Genomic DNA, 19,202 nt, shown 5'->3' on the forward strand with positions numbered 1-19,202 from the left:
AGCTATGTGTATTTCATACTAAATATCAAGATCTATTACATCTTTATTAAGCAGGATTTATAATAAATCATTAAAATAATTCAACGTAATAGAAATAGAAATTTAAATTTACTTTTTTATTTTAAAATTTACATTTTTGAAATGTATAATTCAAATTTACTCATAAATATCTGTTTAGTTGTAATAAGTTAAAAATATAGTATTCGCAATTTTTCCAATCTCCGATTTAATTTCATGCGGATGAACGTGATCGCGGTTCTTTAATTTTTATTCAGATTTTTTTTAAGAAATCGGTTCTTACTATAAGAAAATAAAACAGCTATTGTGCTTGAAGTCAAGCAAATCTCATAATAATATAGAAACCTGAGAAATGGGTTTACATTATTCTGATGTAGAATAAATGAACATCACTCTATTAATAAGGTTCGGTAATAATGCTGCTAAAATGAAATCATACTCAATTTTAACCACAATACTCATCTGTGAAATTATTTAAACCATGTTGGTCGCAATGGAATTTTTAATTGAATGAAAGTTTTAATGTGGTTAGTACTGTGAAGTGGATATATATTTTAAGTTAATAATGTCATTGCATCATGTTTAGCATGTCTTCAATAATAATTTTTAAATGTGATTTTTTAATTATTTATTTTTTTTTTAAATTTTAATATCATGTTATTCTGGTTCTAATTAAATTAAGGAAAACGTTATGCTGATTGTTTTGTTTATTTTAAATACTTATATATATGTATGTATGTATATTAAACTATCAGATTAAATTTATTTTTTCTTAATATTTTTAAATTAATATTTTTTTCTGCTTGGAAACATATTTCGGGTACGTTTCGGTTTCCGCCGTTTTGCACTTGGCGATGTTGAAAAAGGAGCATTAAAATTGATCAACGATGTACAACTGTACACTTCACAAATATTATTGTGATTTTATAAAATCCAAAATTATTTAAATAGTTTTTTTAAGTAATAAATTAAACAAATTAAACGTAAGATTTTGCGCATTACAAAATACTATTTAAATCTAATTAAAAATTGTAATTTATTAAACTTACGTAGGTTCTTTAACAAGCACTAATAATTTTCCTTATTTTGAAGTTAAAATAACCACTTATAAATTATTTATCTTAATTTCATATATTACTTAATGTTATGTAATTTATTTAGACCTAAATATCAGTTGCACTTTTTACATTATTTGAATGCAATTTTCTTTCTGTTCACTGGGCATTTCTAAGTGCTTCATTCAGTTGATACAGTTTTATATTTCATAATTTTCTGTACAGTTTTTATATATAGCTTTTAATAACATATTTAGTTTTTTCCTACATTAAATTACCAAAAACGTTTAACTGTATACAGCATTCTAAAAAGCAATTTTTTTATATTCAAGATAACAATTTTATTTTGTAATTTGGTATATGTTGAAATAAATTAATTAAAAAGATAATTTTTTTTTTTTTATGGTTACCACTTACTTGAATTACTGAATAGAAAAAGTTAACTTCTTTTCAGGTAATTATTGATACAGCAAGTAGTGATACAGGTTATCTGATTAAAATACTTTTATAGCAGAAACAGCTAAGATTAGACAATTAGTCCTGTAACTAGTATTTTGTGTTTTAATCTAACATCTAATAGACTGACAGTAATAACTCTATAGTGTCATTCACATATTAAACATATCAACTTGTAATTATATTTCACTTTCCAACTGCTTTTAATAGATTAAACACATGTAAAAACTAGTTTCCGATCAGATTTATAACTAAGCAAAATAATTTCATTATGAAGCGGGTCGTTACTTTAAATTAGAGTAGTAAAAAAATTTTATATATATAATAAATAATATGTTAGTAGAGATATTACATGATAACAAATGTTATTATTAACTTGAAAATTCTTCAGATAAGCATTAAACTTGCTCAGAAATTTAAAATTTGTGTTTTTGTTTTCCTGGTACTATAGTTCTAATGCAATACTGAACTGAAAACTAAGATAATCAGTCAAAAAATGGGGTACGGGTTTTTTACATTTCTTGACATTTCATGACCCAGGGATCCCGAAAATACAAAAAAAAAAGTAATAAGCCATTCAAATAATGGCTGATAAATCAGCCATTGCATTGCAATGAATGCCTGATTGCATTCAAATAATGTAAAAAGTGTAACTGATATTTAGGCCTAAATAAATTACATAACATTAAGTATTATTTAAAATTAAAATAACTAAATTAAATAATTTATATGTGGTTATTTTAACTTCAAAGTGGGAAGTAACGTTCATATGTAAGTACGCAGGTGGGTTGGCGTGTTTGATGCTTAATAACTTTTGATTGGATAAACCGATTTTGATGAAATATTGTACAGAAAATTATATACATGTGGCAATTTATTCGGCTTCAGTATCACTAGGGGGTGGAGTAGATAAATCAATTTTCAGAAAATTTTGCAAACTAATTTTATATTAAGCTCAGTAAATGAATTCATGCTTATTTTACAACTTTTTTTTAATTTTTTTCCCCAAAATTCCCCCCCCCCTCTACAAAGCTATAAAAAAGCCATCTTTTTATTTATAAAATATTTCGTAACCGATTTTTTTCTATATCTTCCTAAGTAAAGTACGAGTAGTAATGCAACTGACCCAAAAAATTACTTTGAAAGTAATATTGTGGGTGGGGGAGCCGATCAAGTTGAAAAATAACTCTTTTTTTGAATTTTTCAAAACTTTTTGGTTATTTTAATAATAATAATAATAACAAAAATAATATTATTGATAATAATTTAATAATAATATTACAATAAAATTTCATCATGATTTATCTCCCACCCCCATAAATAAATCTTAGGTAACATTTTATTGATTGTACATTTTTTAGCGGAATTTTTTTAAGTTTCTACCACTGAACATAGTAAACGTATAAAAATGAAAAAGACTATTGGAAGGTGATTTTGGTGGTGAGGAAGCAGAAAAATCTTTTTTTTAAAACAGAGTTTTTTTTATTTTTTACAACTTTTTTCGGTTTATTTTTATTTATTATTGTTTTTCCACTATATTCTTTCTTGTATTTAAATATAAATTATCGTTTCAACTTAAATAAATACAGGCATGGAAAGTATCACAGCAGTAATGATTGTAGACGGTTCATTATGAAACAGCAGCCAATCTTCGAAATTTGGCAGCCGCTCTCAAAAATAGAAATCTGTAAATGGCTTTCAAAATATTAGTAAAAATATTAATTCCAAGTGAAGTTCTTTTCACCATAAGGATTGGCTGTATAATGAATTATTTCTCTAAAACAAAGAAGTATTGATTAATATCAATTATATCTTAAATTCTTTTCACGTAAATATAACAATAAAAAAGACTAGGATAGTGTAAATTACAAATAATCTCCCTACGTGTGACATTCACAAGATTTACTACTGTAGAAGTTTTTTTGTGTGTGTGTGTCTGTGTGTATTTTAATGTTAATAAATTTTATACCATACCTGTGTGAATTATAGCTTACTTTCTAATACCTGGTTTTGTTACCTAAGTATAATTAATTATGTTTACACTTCATTCTAAAGGAATCCTAGATAAAAATTTTAAAAACTCTTTTCTACAAAGGTTTTTGACATTTATCCCCATTAATTAGTATTAACTGAAATTATTTAGCTAAACTAATATACAGTAAAATAAATCATAAAATATTTTTCAAGCTCATTTTTAAGTCCCGATTTAAATATAAATATAAAAAAGTTTTATTTTTATATTTTCAGGTATGAATAACTTTTTAAAAATGTAATAAATTATAAAAATTTTATTTCATAAAATTTGTAGCTAATGTTGTTTTGAAATTTTTTGGTCAATTTTTATGAAAATCAAAATTTCAGTAAGGTTTTATTTTCAACTTTTTTCCGTCAAATTTATTTGTTCTTTAATGCATTTTAAATTAATAAATAAAAAAAAACTGTGTACTAAAATTAAGATTTTACTTCGTAATTGCAAAATTATAAGAAATATATTCTAACGTTGTTAGTTTTCTATTCTCTTATTAATTTTTTTTATTTACTGCCTTCTGACAGAGTAAATTCGAAAAAATATATTGATAATTTTTTCCTAAAGAGATACTGGGATCACTGTAAAATACATAAAATACGAGTAAAATACAGGTATGCCAGAGTTAAGAATTGTTCGATGGACAAATTTGATTAACAGTGATTAAATCGTTTCTTTAAACAGTTGAACATAGAAAAATCGAGATAATAGCCCATTTTACTTCAGGTTTATATCAAACGCCAAGTTATTATTAAAAAAAAAATAAAATCCTTTTTTCTGTGCAGTTTACTAAAAAAAAAACTTGATTTCATTTCCCCCTCTCTCTCTATATATATATATATATATATATATATATATAAATATATATATATATCGGAGAGGCGAGGAGATCTGTCAGGGATTCAACGTTTTGTGCTTCACTCATTCCCACCATTACAAGTGGAGAATATATAAGATTACAATAAAGTTCAATTAATAAAAATGAGTAGATAACTCGTACAATGAAATAATTACAAATGATAATTATCACTTATCAATAACTCAGTAGCACACGAATTACAATATAAGATTAATTCAATTTAGAATTCAAATAATATTAAAACAACTTGCGATAGACCGAGGCTCAGGGAAATAACGAATTCGCGACCACCAGGACGTCTGTTCGATCTGGGTTCCAAAGCAAGACTACCCTTTCTCCATATTCTCAAATAATATACCTACTGCATATTTCCTTTTCCTTATTAATTTTATGATACCCCTATCGTCCTGGGATCCCGACTACGTTGACAACCATGTGCCTACCTAGCCTAAGCCTACCGCAATAAAACAATTTAAACCTTATTTTACAAAATATTACTAGTAATAATACATTTCTTAAAACTACTAAAAATACAGACATTCTAAAGAATATTCTCATCGTTTTGTCGGAAGATACTCCACTGTACTTTATTCTCCGACATATATATATATATATATATATATATATAAATATATATATATATGTATCTTAAAATCATTTTTTTTAAATCCGTATCAAATTTGCACACAATAAATATAATGTTAACAATTTGTATAACTTATTTTAGTGTTAGAGACGGTTTCTCTGACGTTCTTCATTGACCTCAACAATTTGTCATATATTATTAACCAAGGTAATTTGCTCGAGCAAATCCTCGTCATGTAATTTAAGCTTGGAAAGCTTGACCATTGTCAGCAGTTCATTATAACATCGACTGGCCTTCACATTATAATGTGTCATCTTTTGTTCACATTTCGCGATGCACTCGTTTTATTTCAAGTTGATGAGATTTTGCTAGCGCTGAAACCAGTTCAAGGCCATGTAGTATTAATATCACCTGTTACTTTTTGATACGGTTTATTGTAAGAGAGTCGGTTAATTTACCTAAATATCGAGCGTTGTGCAGATGCATTTTTACTTACTGCATATTGCACAATAATTTACTGAAAAAATAAAAGCGAAGTTATAAAATCGTATTAATTATAATATAATGTAGAATTGAAATTCAAATTATTAAACATTTACTTACACCAGTAAGGACGAATGAACTTACATTGAATATATTATCAGAAACTGTACTGCATCATTAAGATATTTGTCGACTCACTTTAAAATATCATCTGATAAGTTAAAATTAGCATTTTGAGATAAAATTATTAGCAGCAATTGCTTCATTTAACAGATTTCCTAGATCACATATAACGTATTTAATTGTTTAGCAAACACTAGTTTTATCTTTATGTAAAAAACTATGAAGGCTTACGTAAAGCCTTTACACTATTAAACTTTATTAAACAGTAAACGAATTATAATAAAATAATGGAAATTTGAAAGTTAGGTAGTGGTGTTGTTTGATTTTGAAAATCCCCTAAATGGTGGTAGTAACGGTTTGATTTTGGAGAAAAATAAATAGAAAATCAGAGAAAGTTCTTAAAATAAATATTTTATTTCCAGATATCTAGGGAAGGTTTTTTATTTTGGTGTGCTGAATTTTCTTTGTTTATGTAGTTATTATACCTATAGTTTTTTTGCATATCTGAATGTATATTTCATTAGAACCTAAAAAAAAACCGGTGGAACAGAGAACAAATTGCATGGAGGAGTACCTCATGGTACTGCATGGAGGTACCTTTAAAATATTATTGACCCATCCGCACTGGATTTAGTAATTTAAATTTACTGATCAGGATAGATTCAATTTGCCATCTTATCAAATGATATCAAGAGGAATTAAATAAACCTGTTCTTTTGTCAACGCTACCATACGCGAGAAAATTTACACTACGGAGTTTATTTTCATGAGTATGTATGTTCTTTTCTTAAAATTATAACAGTGATAAATGTTAATGTTTTTTTTTATAGTCAGTAGACTTCTTGCACCAACACTGCACATTAGTTCCGTGTATTGAAATAAAATTAAACATTTATTAGTGTATTAACATACATACTAACAAACTTTGATACCAAATTAACTATACGTCTTTGGTTAATTATTTGTCAAATGTGGAAACCAATTTTAATAAACAGTCATAATAATTTAGTTTTAAAGAAGAAGTAAAATAGTTTACTTTAAATTATGTGTATAAATATAATTAAATAAAGTACAAACGTTTTGTATAAAGTATTGATATGTTTATTAAAAAACAACTCTGAATTTGCTTAAGTAAATAATGAAAGAGGCACGTAGCATATTTTTTTTCTTACATTACAAACCAAATTTATTTACCGGCTATCCACATTTTCTAGTTATCGCAAATTACCAACCAGTTCAGGTTCATTAAACACTATTATATATGCAAATTATTGCACGCCAATACAGAAATAGCCTACACTTATGTTTAAGTTATAATATCGTTTATTTCTCAACGTAAAGTAAACATTAATGTATTTTTCAAACGGGGGGGGAACAGGATATAAAAATTCCTTTTTCAGCTAACTAAATCCTGAGAATCCTGAGAATGTTTTAATTCTGTTCTAATCTTTTCCAATAAGTACTTAAAAATAAAAAAACTTCATAAAAAGTTTTTGTTTTTATTTGTATATAGTCTAAAAAAAAAATCATCTGAGCATGTGTGATTATCCGCTACAGAAAAATTATTTATTTTTGTTGAATATTAAAAACCGGGCTTTTAAACGATAAATAATTTTTATACACGCATGAGAAATATATATAAATACACCAGATTAATAAAAAAAAAAAAGCTGTATTAATTAATTACTTCTCAGGATTAAAAAAATATATAATAATTAAGTTGCCAACATTTTGAGGTAGTTTGAATTTTAATTCTGAAAGGTTCTTCTATATCCCAGTAACTCTCCTTCACCCACTTCAAATATTACCTCTTCAAATATTACGTACTGTTGTATTAATCAACTCACGAATTATAGAAAGACATTACTATTCCTAATCACATTCCATACCTGAGCTCATTGTCTCCAACGTTTTTAAAATTATAAAGAATCCATCTTAGATAAATTGGCAGGAGGAAAATTTATCTACAACGATTGATGTTTTCAAGAAAAGTTACCTTTTAATCTACATAAATAAAATTTTAAACTGTGAATTAACCGAGGATGATCTCTACAAAGATGGATTTTTCTTGCAAACTAAACAAGTATTTTAAGTAAATTTATAGTCTAATTTATTTTTTTTTTTTACATGTTTCAGGGTCTTCAAGCTATAAGATGTCCAGCAGGTCTTTATTTTGATATAGAAAAGCAGACGTGCGATTGGAAAGATGCAGTTAAAAATTGTAAACTAAAAAATAAGGAAAGGAAGGTCAAACCTCTTCTGTATACAGACGAGCCATTGTGTCAGGTCAGTAAACTTTATTTTACGCCTCATTGGTTACAGACTAAAACTACTTTGATAAAAGTTATATTTAACGTAAATAAAAACCTATTTATAAACCGTAAACTATTCTTGAAGATAGAAAAAATATTAATTAATAATAGAGACAGAGTTGTACTAAAGATATTTCGTTATTAATAACCGGATTTTTTTTTACTTCTTATAATAGATCCAATATTAATTGAATCCCCATAAATATAAATACAGAGCCCACAATTTATTATGTTTAATAGTCACAATAGATACTAAATAGAAAAAAAGATAATTAATTACAACCGTAGAAATTAAAATACCTCACAGAAGCTTTCAATCCAGCAACTACCAATGTTTTAATTAATTGAAATAAATGTTGAAATAATATAACGTCTAATTAATGATCTAACAATTTATTAGTAAAAATTTGACCAAATTTCTTGCATATTCAGAATTAAAATAAGAGGGTAGACAAGTTCATTTTAATACTCAATCTAATTTAAAAAACGATAATATTTTGTAAATACACACGACACTCATTTTTACTGTTTTTCTCCAAACCTTATCATCAGGTCAAAATAAATACCTTTTTTTTTTACATCTGTTTCAAGTCCTTTCCAACTTTAAGGAAACGTAAAATGTGTTGTATTTATTATTAGTAAGTAGTACTTTACGTACACGCATTGATAAACTAATATAAAATAAAATTATTACCAAAAACATACTGTACATTCACGAAATGAAAAATATTATAAGTGAAGGAAAGAGATTTAGTTTAATTAAATTTTAGTTAAGTAGAATGTTTATTAACGATTCATCAAAAAATTTGTAATTTTTTTTAATATGTAATAGTTGCTTAGAAATTCATACAACAATGTAATATATCCTTATTTACATGTTTTAAATTTATAATTTATTCAAGGAAGAATCAGAAATTTTATTAATTTATATTGTTTGGGTGTGTTGAATAAAATATAAATTATTTTTCCATGTAATTAATTGATCCTGTGTTATTGGTTGTCTTATTAAAATTATTTTTTCTATTTTGAGTTAAATTTTTTTTGTTAGTTTTATAAATTTAAATTAATTAAATGAAGATAAAAATCATAACAAAATTTGATTATTCTAAACCACATAGTAAATTATTTATAAAAAAAACTTCGGTCGTTAATATAAATTAATTAATGTAAATTTTGTGTAAATAAAAAACAAATAATTAATAAATTAAGCACACTAAAATGTAATATTATACACAAAATATAAATTAAATTGACAGGAAAAATCTAATACTATTAAAATTGACTTACTATCAAGTAGCTAAATAAAAAGATTTAATTGTAATTTGAAACATGTGAAAACCTTTCACTTTGAATTTCATTTAAAATATCAATAAAACCATTAGAATAATAAACATAGCTAATAATATGAACCATATTCGAGTCATAGAACTGTTTTATAAGGTTATTACTAAAGGAGATAATTGCAAGACGTTTACTTGTTTTTATTTTCTTTAATAAAATTCGATATTGCAAATAGTTTTACTCGACTTCAAACATTAATTATAAAGAATAATCTTTAAATCTAGACTATGCAAGTACTTGGAAGCCTAGTTTATAGAAAAATAACTAAATATAATTTCAAAAAATTTTCAAGTAATGTCAAAAAAATCCTGGAACTTAATGTTAACAATGATTCTTACTTTCTACTTTAATATTTTTTTAAAAAGATATATTAACAATTACGTTTGATAGAATCGTAATCATTAATAAAATCGTTTATTGAAATTCATGTAAATTAAAACGTAATATTTTTTTTTACAGGATGGTTTCTTGGCTTGTGGGGACGGTGCATGTATAGAAAGAGGTTTATTCTGTAACGGAGAGAAGGACTGTACTGATGGTTCTGATGAAAACACTTGTGGTAAGTAAAAAAATTTATGTATTTTATTAATATAATTTCAAATGTTTTAATGTTATGATAACTTAGAAAGTGTATCATAAATGAAACAGTTTCATAAAACAAAATATAGTTTACTAACTAATGTATATATTTTTCTATTGTTTTGTCTTTTGGTGTCATCAGTTATTTGACAGATTTGGTTCTATTCACCATTCCGTCCTGTACTGTGGTAACCTTTTAACTACATCATTTTTACTAGATATTTCATACAAATATACTATAAGTGATTTTTACAAAACGATATAAATCAACAAAATTCTTAGTTAAGTCAAAATTGCATTATCACTACTCGTTATTGTGATCAGTAGTTCTTACAATTGAAACAAATAAATCAAAAGTGTTAAAGAGAGAGTTAATTTAAAAATACAACAAACGTAGTTTGTAAATTTAATAATTAATTGTATAATAAACCATTGTTTTAATTGTTCTTAAACCTTTACGTTAAATTTTATTTTATTTTAAAATTATGTTTAAACATTTTTACAGAATCAATTTAGTCTCATTATAACTTACTGTATTACATAAAAAATTTCACATTTTTTTATTATGCTGCAATACAGGAGCATAACGAAATATAGATATGGACCTGATCGTATTTTATAAGTATACGATCAGGTCCATACATATCTAATTATTATTAGCCTTATTAATTCTGGATTGTTATCCAGAATTACTTCTTTGGAAGATTAATAATTTGATTTTAAATAAAATGTAATACTAGCTTTTAACGGGATATATTTAGAGAAAAAACGAATTATAATGAAAAATTAAAAATTACTAATTATAGAATAAATGCTAATTAATAAATTTTTGGTAAAAAAATTCGTTTGTTGACAAAAAATAAAATATTATAGTAATTGCACTTTAATTTTTAATTAAAATTATTTTATTCGAATAATAAAATATTTCTTGTTTATTTATATCGGATAATTTGAATTTTTATAATTTAGTTATACGTATTAACATAATCTCATACAGGAAAAAGTGTAATATATGTAGGACTATTATTAAATCATTGACCAAATTTTAAAATTTTATACTACAGGTTACGTAAATATTTTTTAAGATAATTTCAAATCGTTTATGATTCTGCAGCTTGGTGATTTTTTGGTCTTAATTAGCATAAAAATTAATATTTTTAAAATATACTAGTCCTATTAGTTATACAAAAATATAAGATAATTACTTATTTAGCGTAATTTTTTTTTCAAAAAGTACGAATACTTCTATTTTAGCAAAATATAGGTTTGTTCTGCATATTGATTAGATGAAAAAATTATCATAATATTTATTTTTTTATAATTAATGAATAAATTTTATTTTTAATAACGAATAATTAATTTAATTCTATTCCTAGTTTGACACTACTGTCCTTGATTTAAGTTCCGTCAATCTAAAACAAAAAAGGTTATATATGATAAATTATTTCTCGTAAATATGTAAATCAGTGTTATAGTTTAAATTAGAATTATATAATAACATAATAATAAGGATATTCAGGATTGACAGTTAATTGTAAATTGCAAGGAAAACTTCTATTTACTGCACGATTAAACTCGGTTAAAAACTGCAAAAATAAAATAATTATAGATTATAAATTATATACATACTGTAGATTCTTATTAGCTCTGAAATACAAAATTACGCAATAAGCCGGTTTTTAGCTAAATATATTTTTTTAATTTCTTGAATTCTTTCTGCTACCTGTATTGATTTTATTCAATCAGTTATTCTAATATATAAGAATGTATAAATATATATATTAATTCACGTAGGATTCATAGAAATAAAGTGACTGGGTGTGTATCGTTGCTAACACTTTTTAATGAATCCACGGCAGTTGAACATTAAACAAGTTAACGGCATGATAAAAAAACAAATCAAGTTAGACGTTGCGCTAAATATAGTAAAATATTGCAATAGCCTCCGACTGTAATACCAGAATTTTATTTGTATCGCAAAAAAAGATTAAATCATGATATTTATTCCGAAATAATAATACTTTTAGAGATTTAAATTACGATTTTTAGGCGAGGCAAAAAATTGAATTAAATTACTACCAGATTATTAATCCTTTACTTAACACCGACTTAAAAAAAATTGCTTCAAAATTAAAATAGTTTGTTTTTTATTTTTATTGTATTTTTTTAAGTTAATTTAAAATTGTTTATTTTTATTTAGAGCAGGAAACCTGCTTCTTGTTAAACATACGAAAAGGAATACAGAAGGACTACCGAACGTACTATAACTTTTTTCATGACATTTACATAACAATTTTCTTTAATTTTTTACAAAATATTTTTAGTATCAGAAATTTAATAGCTACTTATAATGCAATTTCGCCACAGTAATCCTAACTACCGATAACAACAAATAAATAATAAATTTTTTCTAAACACCAATGAAGACTAAAATATTTTTTCGTTAAAAAATCTTTCATTTAATCTACATGGAAGAAACTTACTCCTCAGCCTTTAAGGTAAGTTCAAATTAATTTTCAAAGAAAAGGAAGTTAATTATGTAACGTCAGGTATAAATTAGCCTACACGTCCTAATGCTCATTTTAGATTGCAATCAACAGTTTTCATTCCATTGAATGAAAAATTGTACTTACTAAAAAATTCTTATATTCATATTGCTAAGTGACTGCTAATAATTTTGAAGTTTGAAGGAATAAAAATAGAAGAATACAGTAACAGAAAATTTGAGTTTACACTTGAAAAAATATTATCTAAAAATTAAAATAAATAGCACTATAACACTTCCTGAGTTTTTAGAAGACGACAGTAATTCTTTATTGTGTTTATAAATTTAAAAAAAAATATATATATATATAAAATCGTTAAGTACGAAAAAAAAGCAAATACAAGCGAAAGCAGTTAACAATCTAGCATATAAAAACAAATTTAAAATTCTAAAACAAGACAAAAAATAATAATTATTTTTTGAAAAATAGTTATTTACTTTAAAACACATAATCAATTTACTATTGTTGTGAAATCACGTAATGATATGGAAAGTATCGTTCTTTTTCCTGTGTTTTTTTTTTAATTAATACCTACAGGCAACAATCAACAAAATTGACATTTCGAATACTTTCGTAACTTATTAATGAACTGCATTTTTTGCAGACTAGACTGTACTGTAAACATATGCTCACCATATGGTCCCCACGTGAAAAAAAAATTATTTTCATTAATTCTCGTAAAATCTGCAAATGCACTCTACTAACTCATATAATTAATACACATGCATACAAATTAGTGATTTATTGAACCGAATCAATAAGGATGTGATTTTAATATTATTATACTAGTTTATTAATGTATCAATATTTTATGCTCTAAAATATAATTCATAACTTTATCCAAGATACCTAATTTCCTAAATATATTAAAAAAAATTTCTTAACATATAAAACGTTTGAATAATTAATTAAAACAGCAAGTGTGTTCCGCGTATTTGCGTGCTGGCTTGTATACAGAAATGTGACATATTGCAAATCATATAAAAAATATCTCATGCAGTTTTAATGTTCTGAACACAAGGCTATCAAAATAATCTTAACTGTATTATTTGTCCTCGTTTAGTAGTAACTCCTTCCGTCAAGCTTTACTTTCGTTATTTAGAACACTTTCCTGAAAGTAGTTTACCTACCTAATAGCTACGTACAAATATAAAAAATTGCAAAATATTTTAATCGAATTTATTTATTTTATACGGCTTATCCTTTTCCTTTCCACAATGTAATTAATAAATTGGATAATATATTTAAAAATCCTACATCTTCTTATACGTACGTAGAAGATTCATAATAATTTAATATCAGTTTTTAAAAATACATCTTTTTTTGTAGTAAGCTTTTTAATTGTTAAAAAATGGTTCTTTGTAAACGTTCTCTATACGCAAACCATTTCTTTCCCTTTACAGCGAGCTTTATTTAATCCAAATGTTTACTAATTAAAATTTGACTGATAAATATTTTTACCTAATATAATTTCTTATTAGATAGTATTTGTATTTAAGTTCACATTGACTGCCAATAAAAAACGTCTATTAAATTATATTTACACATTTATTTTTTAAATGAAAAGTACATAAAATTTTATTTCATTAAAAACCTCTGAAATTTTTTTTTTGTTGTATATTATTCATCCTAAGAAGTTTTTTTTTTACAATGAGTGTTTAATAATTAATTATTAATAAATCAATATATTTAAATTAAAAAAATAAAAAGGAGATGAAGTCTGATTCGAACCAATGTTCCTTCCCCTTAGATCCAAATATTTCATTAATTAAAATTTTATTTGGCTATAATTCTGAAACAAATGAAAATAACTACCATTTTTGATAAATCGTTGAAAAACTCTCAATGAGAGCTTATTACTGAAGTTAAGAAAAACTTCAGTCAATTGCAATCAAAAGGGGAGGTGCACATGTGCATGTCACAGCAGTCCTAAATCCAGTTATTCAACAACTTACAGCTAATCGTTTTTTAGTTATACGAGATACATACATACGTACGTACAGACGTCACGCCGAAATTAATCAGAATGCATTCAGGGATGGTCGAAATAGATATGTCCGTTGAAATCTCAAAACCGAAATTTTTCGCGATCACAGTACAAGAATGTAAAAATCTTTGTTTGTAATCTTGATAAAATGAGTGTGCCACTCTAGATAAGGCACTGTAGTCTACCCTACAGTTATCTTTCAAATATTACCTTAGGTATCTATGCGTTAGAGTAGGGTACATAATAAATACGTTAGCTGCAATAAAGAGTTGATGGTAGGAAATATCATATGAGACAAAACTTAATCCCAAAAACTTCACAGAACCGTCCATAACAATAACAAGATTCTTAGGCCAGATTTTCTAGATAAGGGAGTAAAGTGAAAGTATCTTTACTTTCAGAGAAAGCAGATCTGTCTCGTACTTACAGTACATCAATGCTTTACATACCGTACAACCTAAAGAAGTACTAGGAAAGATAGTATAAATTAAAGCATGCATTCCTTTCTTTTGTAAAACAACCCATTATGTACACTTGATATTGGATTTAAATGAAAAATTTAAACTTAACTGTTCAAAATAACTTTAATTTAGTCGATTAAAATTTTAATAAATTTAAATAATTGTATTATTTAATAACATTTTTATAGTCTTTAATTCTTTGAAAGAATAAATGTTATTCATTTTAAATTGCTCTAAAACAAAAGATAGTATAAATAAAACAGAATAAATTTGATTCTTAATAACCCACAATGAATGTGCACGAGAGGAAGTGTATAAGTGATCGGCCTGGAACCGATTATTAAAACCACAATTCACACGAATCGTGGTTAATTCATCTGCTTTCAGCCTTTCAGCCAACCTTATTGGAAATTACATAACGATTTTTTATCACTCACGATCTGCTTTATCATTAAATTAACATAAAAGTAGTCTGAAAGAGACGATGTTTTTTTTTTTTGATTCGTGTAGAAGGTAATAATAGAAAGATAATTTACATAATGCAGTCAATAGGTGACTTTCTCCCAAAAGTTATAAAATAAATATATCTATATTAAGTTTTTCTATTTTATTTTCATAATGATTTTTATTTAAAATTTTTTTTTCTATTAAGAAAAGTTATTTTACTATATTCTTGTGTAGATTATCCAGTAACAGAGTATTTATAATGTTGGTGAGTGAATTAATTTTTAGAAGAACCATAAATACATTCTTTAATTTAAAATGGGCTCTAGAGTCAATGTGACTGTGTGTTATCTATAAAAAAAAAAAAAATAATCAAAACTAATTCAGAATAGAGAATATTTATATTTAATTTATATTACAATTTTCTATTCCTTTTAATTAAAAAAGATTCTAAATGCCATTATAATTAATATTTAAAATTTATCAAATTGTTTGTTTTTTGATAGAAAAAAGATTCGGGTAACTGTGATTTGGCATAGCCTAATAGTTACCGGAGAAAGAAAAAATTAATAAACCTAAACTTTTTTGAGGTAAATTGATATTGCTTCAGTAATGTTAAATTAAAAAATTATAAGTTACTAAAAGTCATCGTTAAAATTTATTTAATTAAAAGAAAGAAAGAAAGTTTTTTTTAATACTAAAACTATTTAAATTTATACTGAATAGTTTTCTACAACTTCTCTAAATCAAGGAATAGCTTTATACTCATTGTTTTTACTACTTTTAAGAAAAATAAAAATCATATTTATGAGCATAATAATATATTGTTTTGCAAATGATCTCTTTATCACTTGAAATAAAAAAAAAAAAACATTTTTTTTTATTTAGTAAATCGTCAAGGAATATTTTTTGAGTGGGCATTCGCAGGTTACAATTAAGGAGCAGATATACTCGGCTGTAATTTCTGTCACTCTGCTCCTACTTTAACGTTAATTTATTGACAGAAAAACCCACAGAAACCTGTTTTAAAATAATGTTTCCAGGAATGAAATCTTATAGCCTCCTTTTAAACATGTCGTAATTTATAAAATTACCTACCTTATCTAAGGTGAACTTCTTTACTTTTTTAAATTCATTTTATTGCAAAATAAAATTTATTGAAATTGAAATGATCAATATAGCCGGTAATTTTTAATAAAGCACAATACTCTCATCATCTTTAATCTGAAACATTTCTATAGTAAACAGCTGAGGGGAACGAATGATTTTTAATAAATTAATGACTATCAGAAAAAAAAAACCAGAAAAATATGTGAGCTAACTGTTTGAACTAACAGCAACTATTTGAGTCGTACTTTGAATCTCTCATTATAATAAGTATTGGTGAAGATACTTTTAAAACAATGAATACTTCTATAAAATTTAAAAAATATATATTTTTGATTTATTTTGTAAATTTCCACTAATCTGATTAAAACTTAAAATTACCTTAAATCGTACTATATTTTGTGTAAAAATCGTTCTATTTTTTCAGATTACTTTTAATAATTAACCTTCATAATGTTATTCCTTTTAAAATTAACATTTTAGTTTCTCTTTATCAGGTGAAATTAAAAAAAATACATTTTTTATCTTTAATTTAGTTGTTTTTTGTTTTTTGTTTTTTTTTTTTTTGTATTTTAGACCTATTTCCTTTATTTGATATCTTATTACAAAAACAAACCAACATACTTGGCGTTTATAGACCTAGAAAAGGCATTCGATAACGTAGAATAAAATGGAATAAAATTTTCAGCATTTTAAAAAAATTAGGGTTCAAATACAGAGATAGAAGAACAATTGCTAACATGTACAGGAACCAAACAGCAACAGTAATAATTGAAGAACATAAGAAAGAAGCCGTAATAAGAAAGGGAGTCCGACAAGGATGTTCCCTATCTCCGTTACTTTTTAATCTTTACATGGAACTAGCAGTTAATGATGTTAAAGAACAATTTAGATTCGGAGTAACAGTACAAGGTGAAAAGATAAAGATGCTACGATTTGCTGATGATATAGTAATTCTAGCCGAGAGTAGAAAGGATTTAGAAGAAACAGTGAACGGCATAGATGAAGTCCTACGCAAGAACTATCGCATGAAATAAACAAGAACAAAAGAAAAGTAATGAAATGTAGTAGAAATAACAAAGATAGACAACTGAATGTGAAAATAGGAGGAGAAAATATTGTGGAGGTAGAAGAATTTTGTTATTTGGGAAGTAGAATTACTAAAGATGGACGAAGCAGGAGCGATATAAAATGCCGAATAGCACAAGCGAAACGAGCCTTCAGTAAGAAATATAATTTGTTTACATCAAAAATTAATTTAAATGTCAGGAAAAGATTTTTGAAAGTATATGTTTGGAGTGTCGCTTTATACGGAAGTGAAACTTGGACAATCGGAGTATCTGAGAAGAAAAGATTAGAAGCTTTTGAAATGCGGTGCTATAAGAGAATGTTAAAAATCTGATGGGTGGATAAAGTGACTAATGAAGAGGTATTGCGGCAAATAGATGAAGAAAGAAGCATTTGGAAAAATATAGTTAAAAGAAGAGACAGACTTATAGGCCACATACTAAGGCATCCTGGAATAGTCGCTTTAATATTGGAAGGACAGGTAGAAGGAAAAAATTCTGTGGGCAGGCCACGTTTGGAATATGTAAAACAAATTGTTAGGGATGTAGGATGTAGAGGGTATACTGAAAAGAAACGACTAGCACTAGATAGGGAATCTTGGAGAGCTGCATCAAACCAGTCAAATGACTGAAGACAAAAAAAAAAGATATCTTATTTATCATTATCTCTCACAATTTTTTTGTAGAACTAGACGTTTAAACCTATGAACAAATACCTTCTTTAATTTAGTCCCTGAGCCAAACATTTGGGGAATGCTACAAACATAAGTTTTGATCGTTGAAATTATTTAACGTAGAAACAAATCCTGTGTCACTATTCCTTTAAATGTATGGTGAGTAGTAACATCAATCTGAAATTAGAAAATTTTTGTTTATCCTGAATCCCATGAACAATCTTCGAGAGTTACATAATGAATTAATCATCAATCAAAAACTAAATGAATTAAACTCGGTAAGCTTAAAATTCATTCTAAATGAAGTAAGGTGAAACTGGTTTTAATGGACATTTTAACCGCATTAAATCCCCTCCTCCCAAAAAAATTAAGAAAACATTTTAATTATACTGGTAGGAATGAAATGCGTCAATAATTTTATTCGGACAACTTGTGTAAGTGCATGTATTCCTGTGTTTTTCTTTTGATACTACTTATTTTCAGTCAGTTAAAAAAAAATAATTCAGAGAAATTATGTAATGTATAACAAGAAGATGGACTCCCAATAAATCTTTCTCCATATAAATTCTAAAAGTTATGGTGTATCTGCTTTTCATAAAAAATTTAATTGTTTTATTATTTACGAGAAACACTTTTCAAAATAAATTCAAAAATCAGTTTTAACTTAAAACTAAAGATGAATTTAAAGATGAATTTAACATTTACATCCTTTCAAAAACATATATTGATAAGCATTTTCACTCTTAATATTTTTACAATTTTCGATTTTTTATAAGTTCATATAATTTAAAATTGTACTGCGTTTTAATATTTACACCTTAATAAAATGTCGTTACGTTTACTGAACCAAATGCACTATATTCAGTTACAAATACTCAAGTTTTTAATTTTAAACCATTTTATTTTTATTTAAACAAATATCCACCAATTTGTGACAAAAATTCCATTTAAAAGTTTTACTGGTAACAGACTTCCCTTTTTTAAAATATCCGAAAATATCCGATCCCTATTTTAAAATATCAGAATGAGAATTAGTTGCGTAGTAATTCTGGAATTAAATGTTCTTTGTCATGAAGTT

The 19,202-nt window shown here is 25.5% G+C and overlaps 1 protein-coding gene across 1 annotated transcript in view; it reads left to right on the forward strand.

The window, feature by feature from the left end:
* serp (chitin deacetylase-like protein serp) overlaps nt 1–19,202 on the forward strand; it is a 79,972-nt gene that overhangs the window by 49,568 nt on the left and 11,202 nt on the right. The window contains exons 3-4 of the mRNA XM_075356250.1: nt 7,743–7,892; nt 9,719–9,818. Coding sequence (XP_075212365.1) covers nt 7,743–7,892; nt 9,719–9,818 — 250 coding nt within the window. The remainder of the gene's footprint in view (nt 1–7,742; nt 7,893–9,718; nt 9,819–19,202) is intronic.

Source organism: Lycorma delicatula, chromosome 2, assembly GCF_047948215.1.
Source record: "Lycorma delicatula isolate Av1 chromosome 2, ASM4794821v1, whole genome shotgun sequence".
In the NCBI taxonomy this organism is placed as follows: domain Eukaryota; kingdom Metazoa; phylum Arthropoda; class Insecta; order Hemiptera; family Fulgoridae; genus Lycorma; species Lycorma delicatula.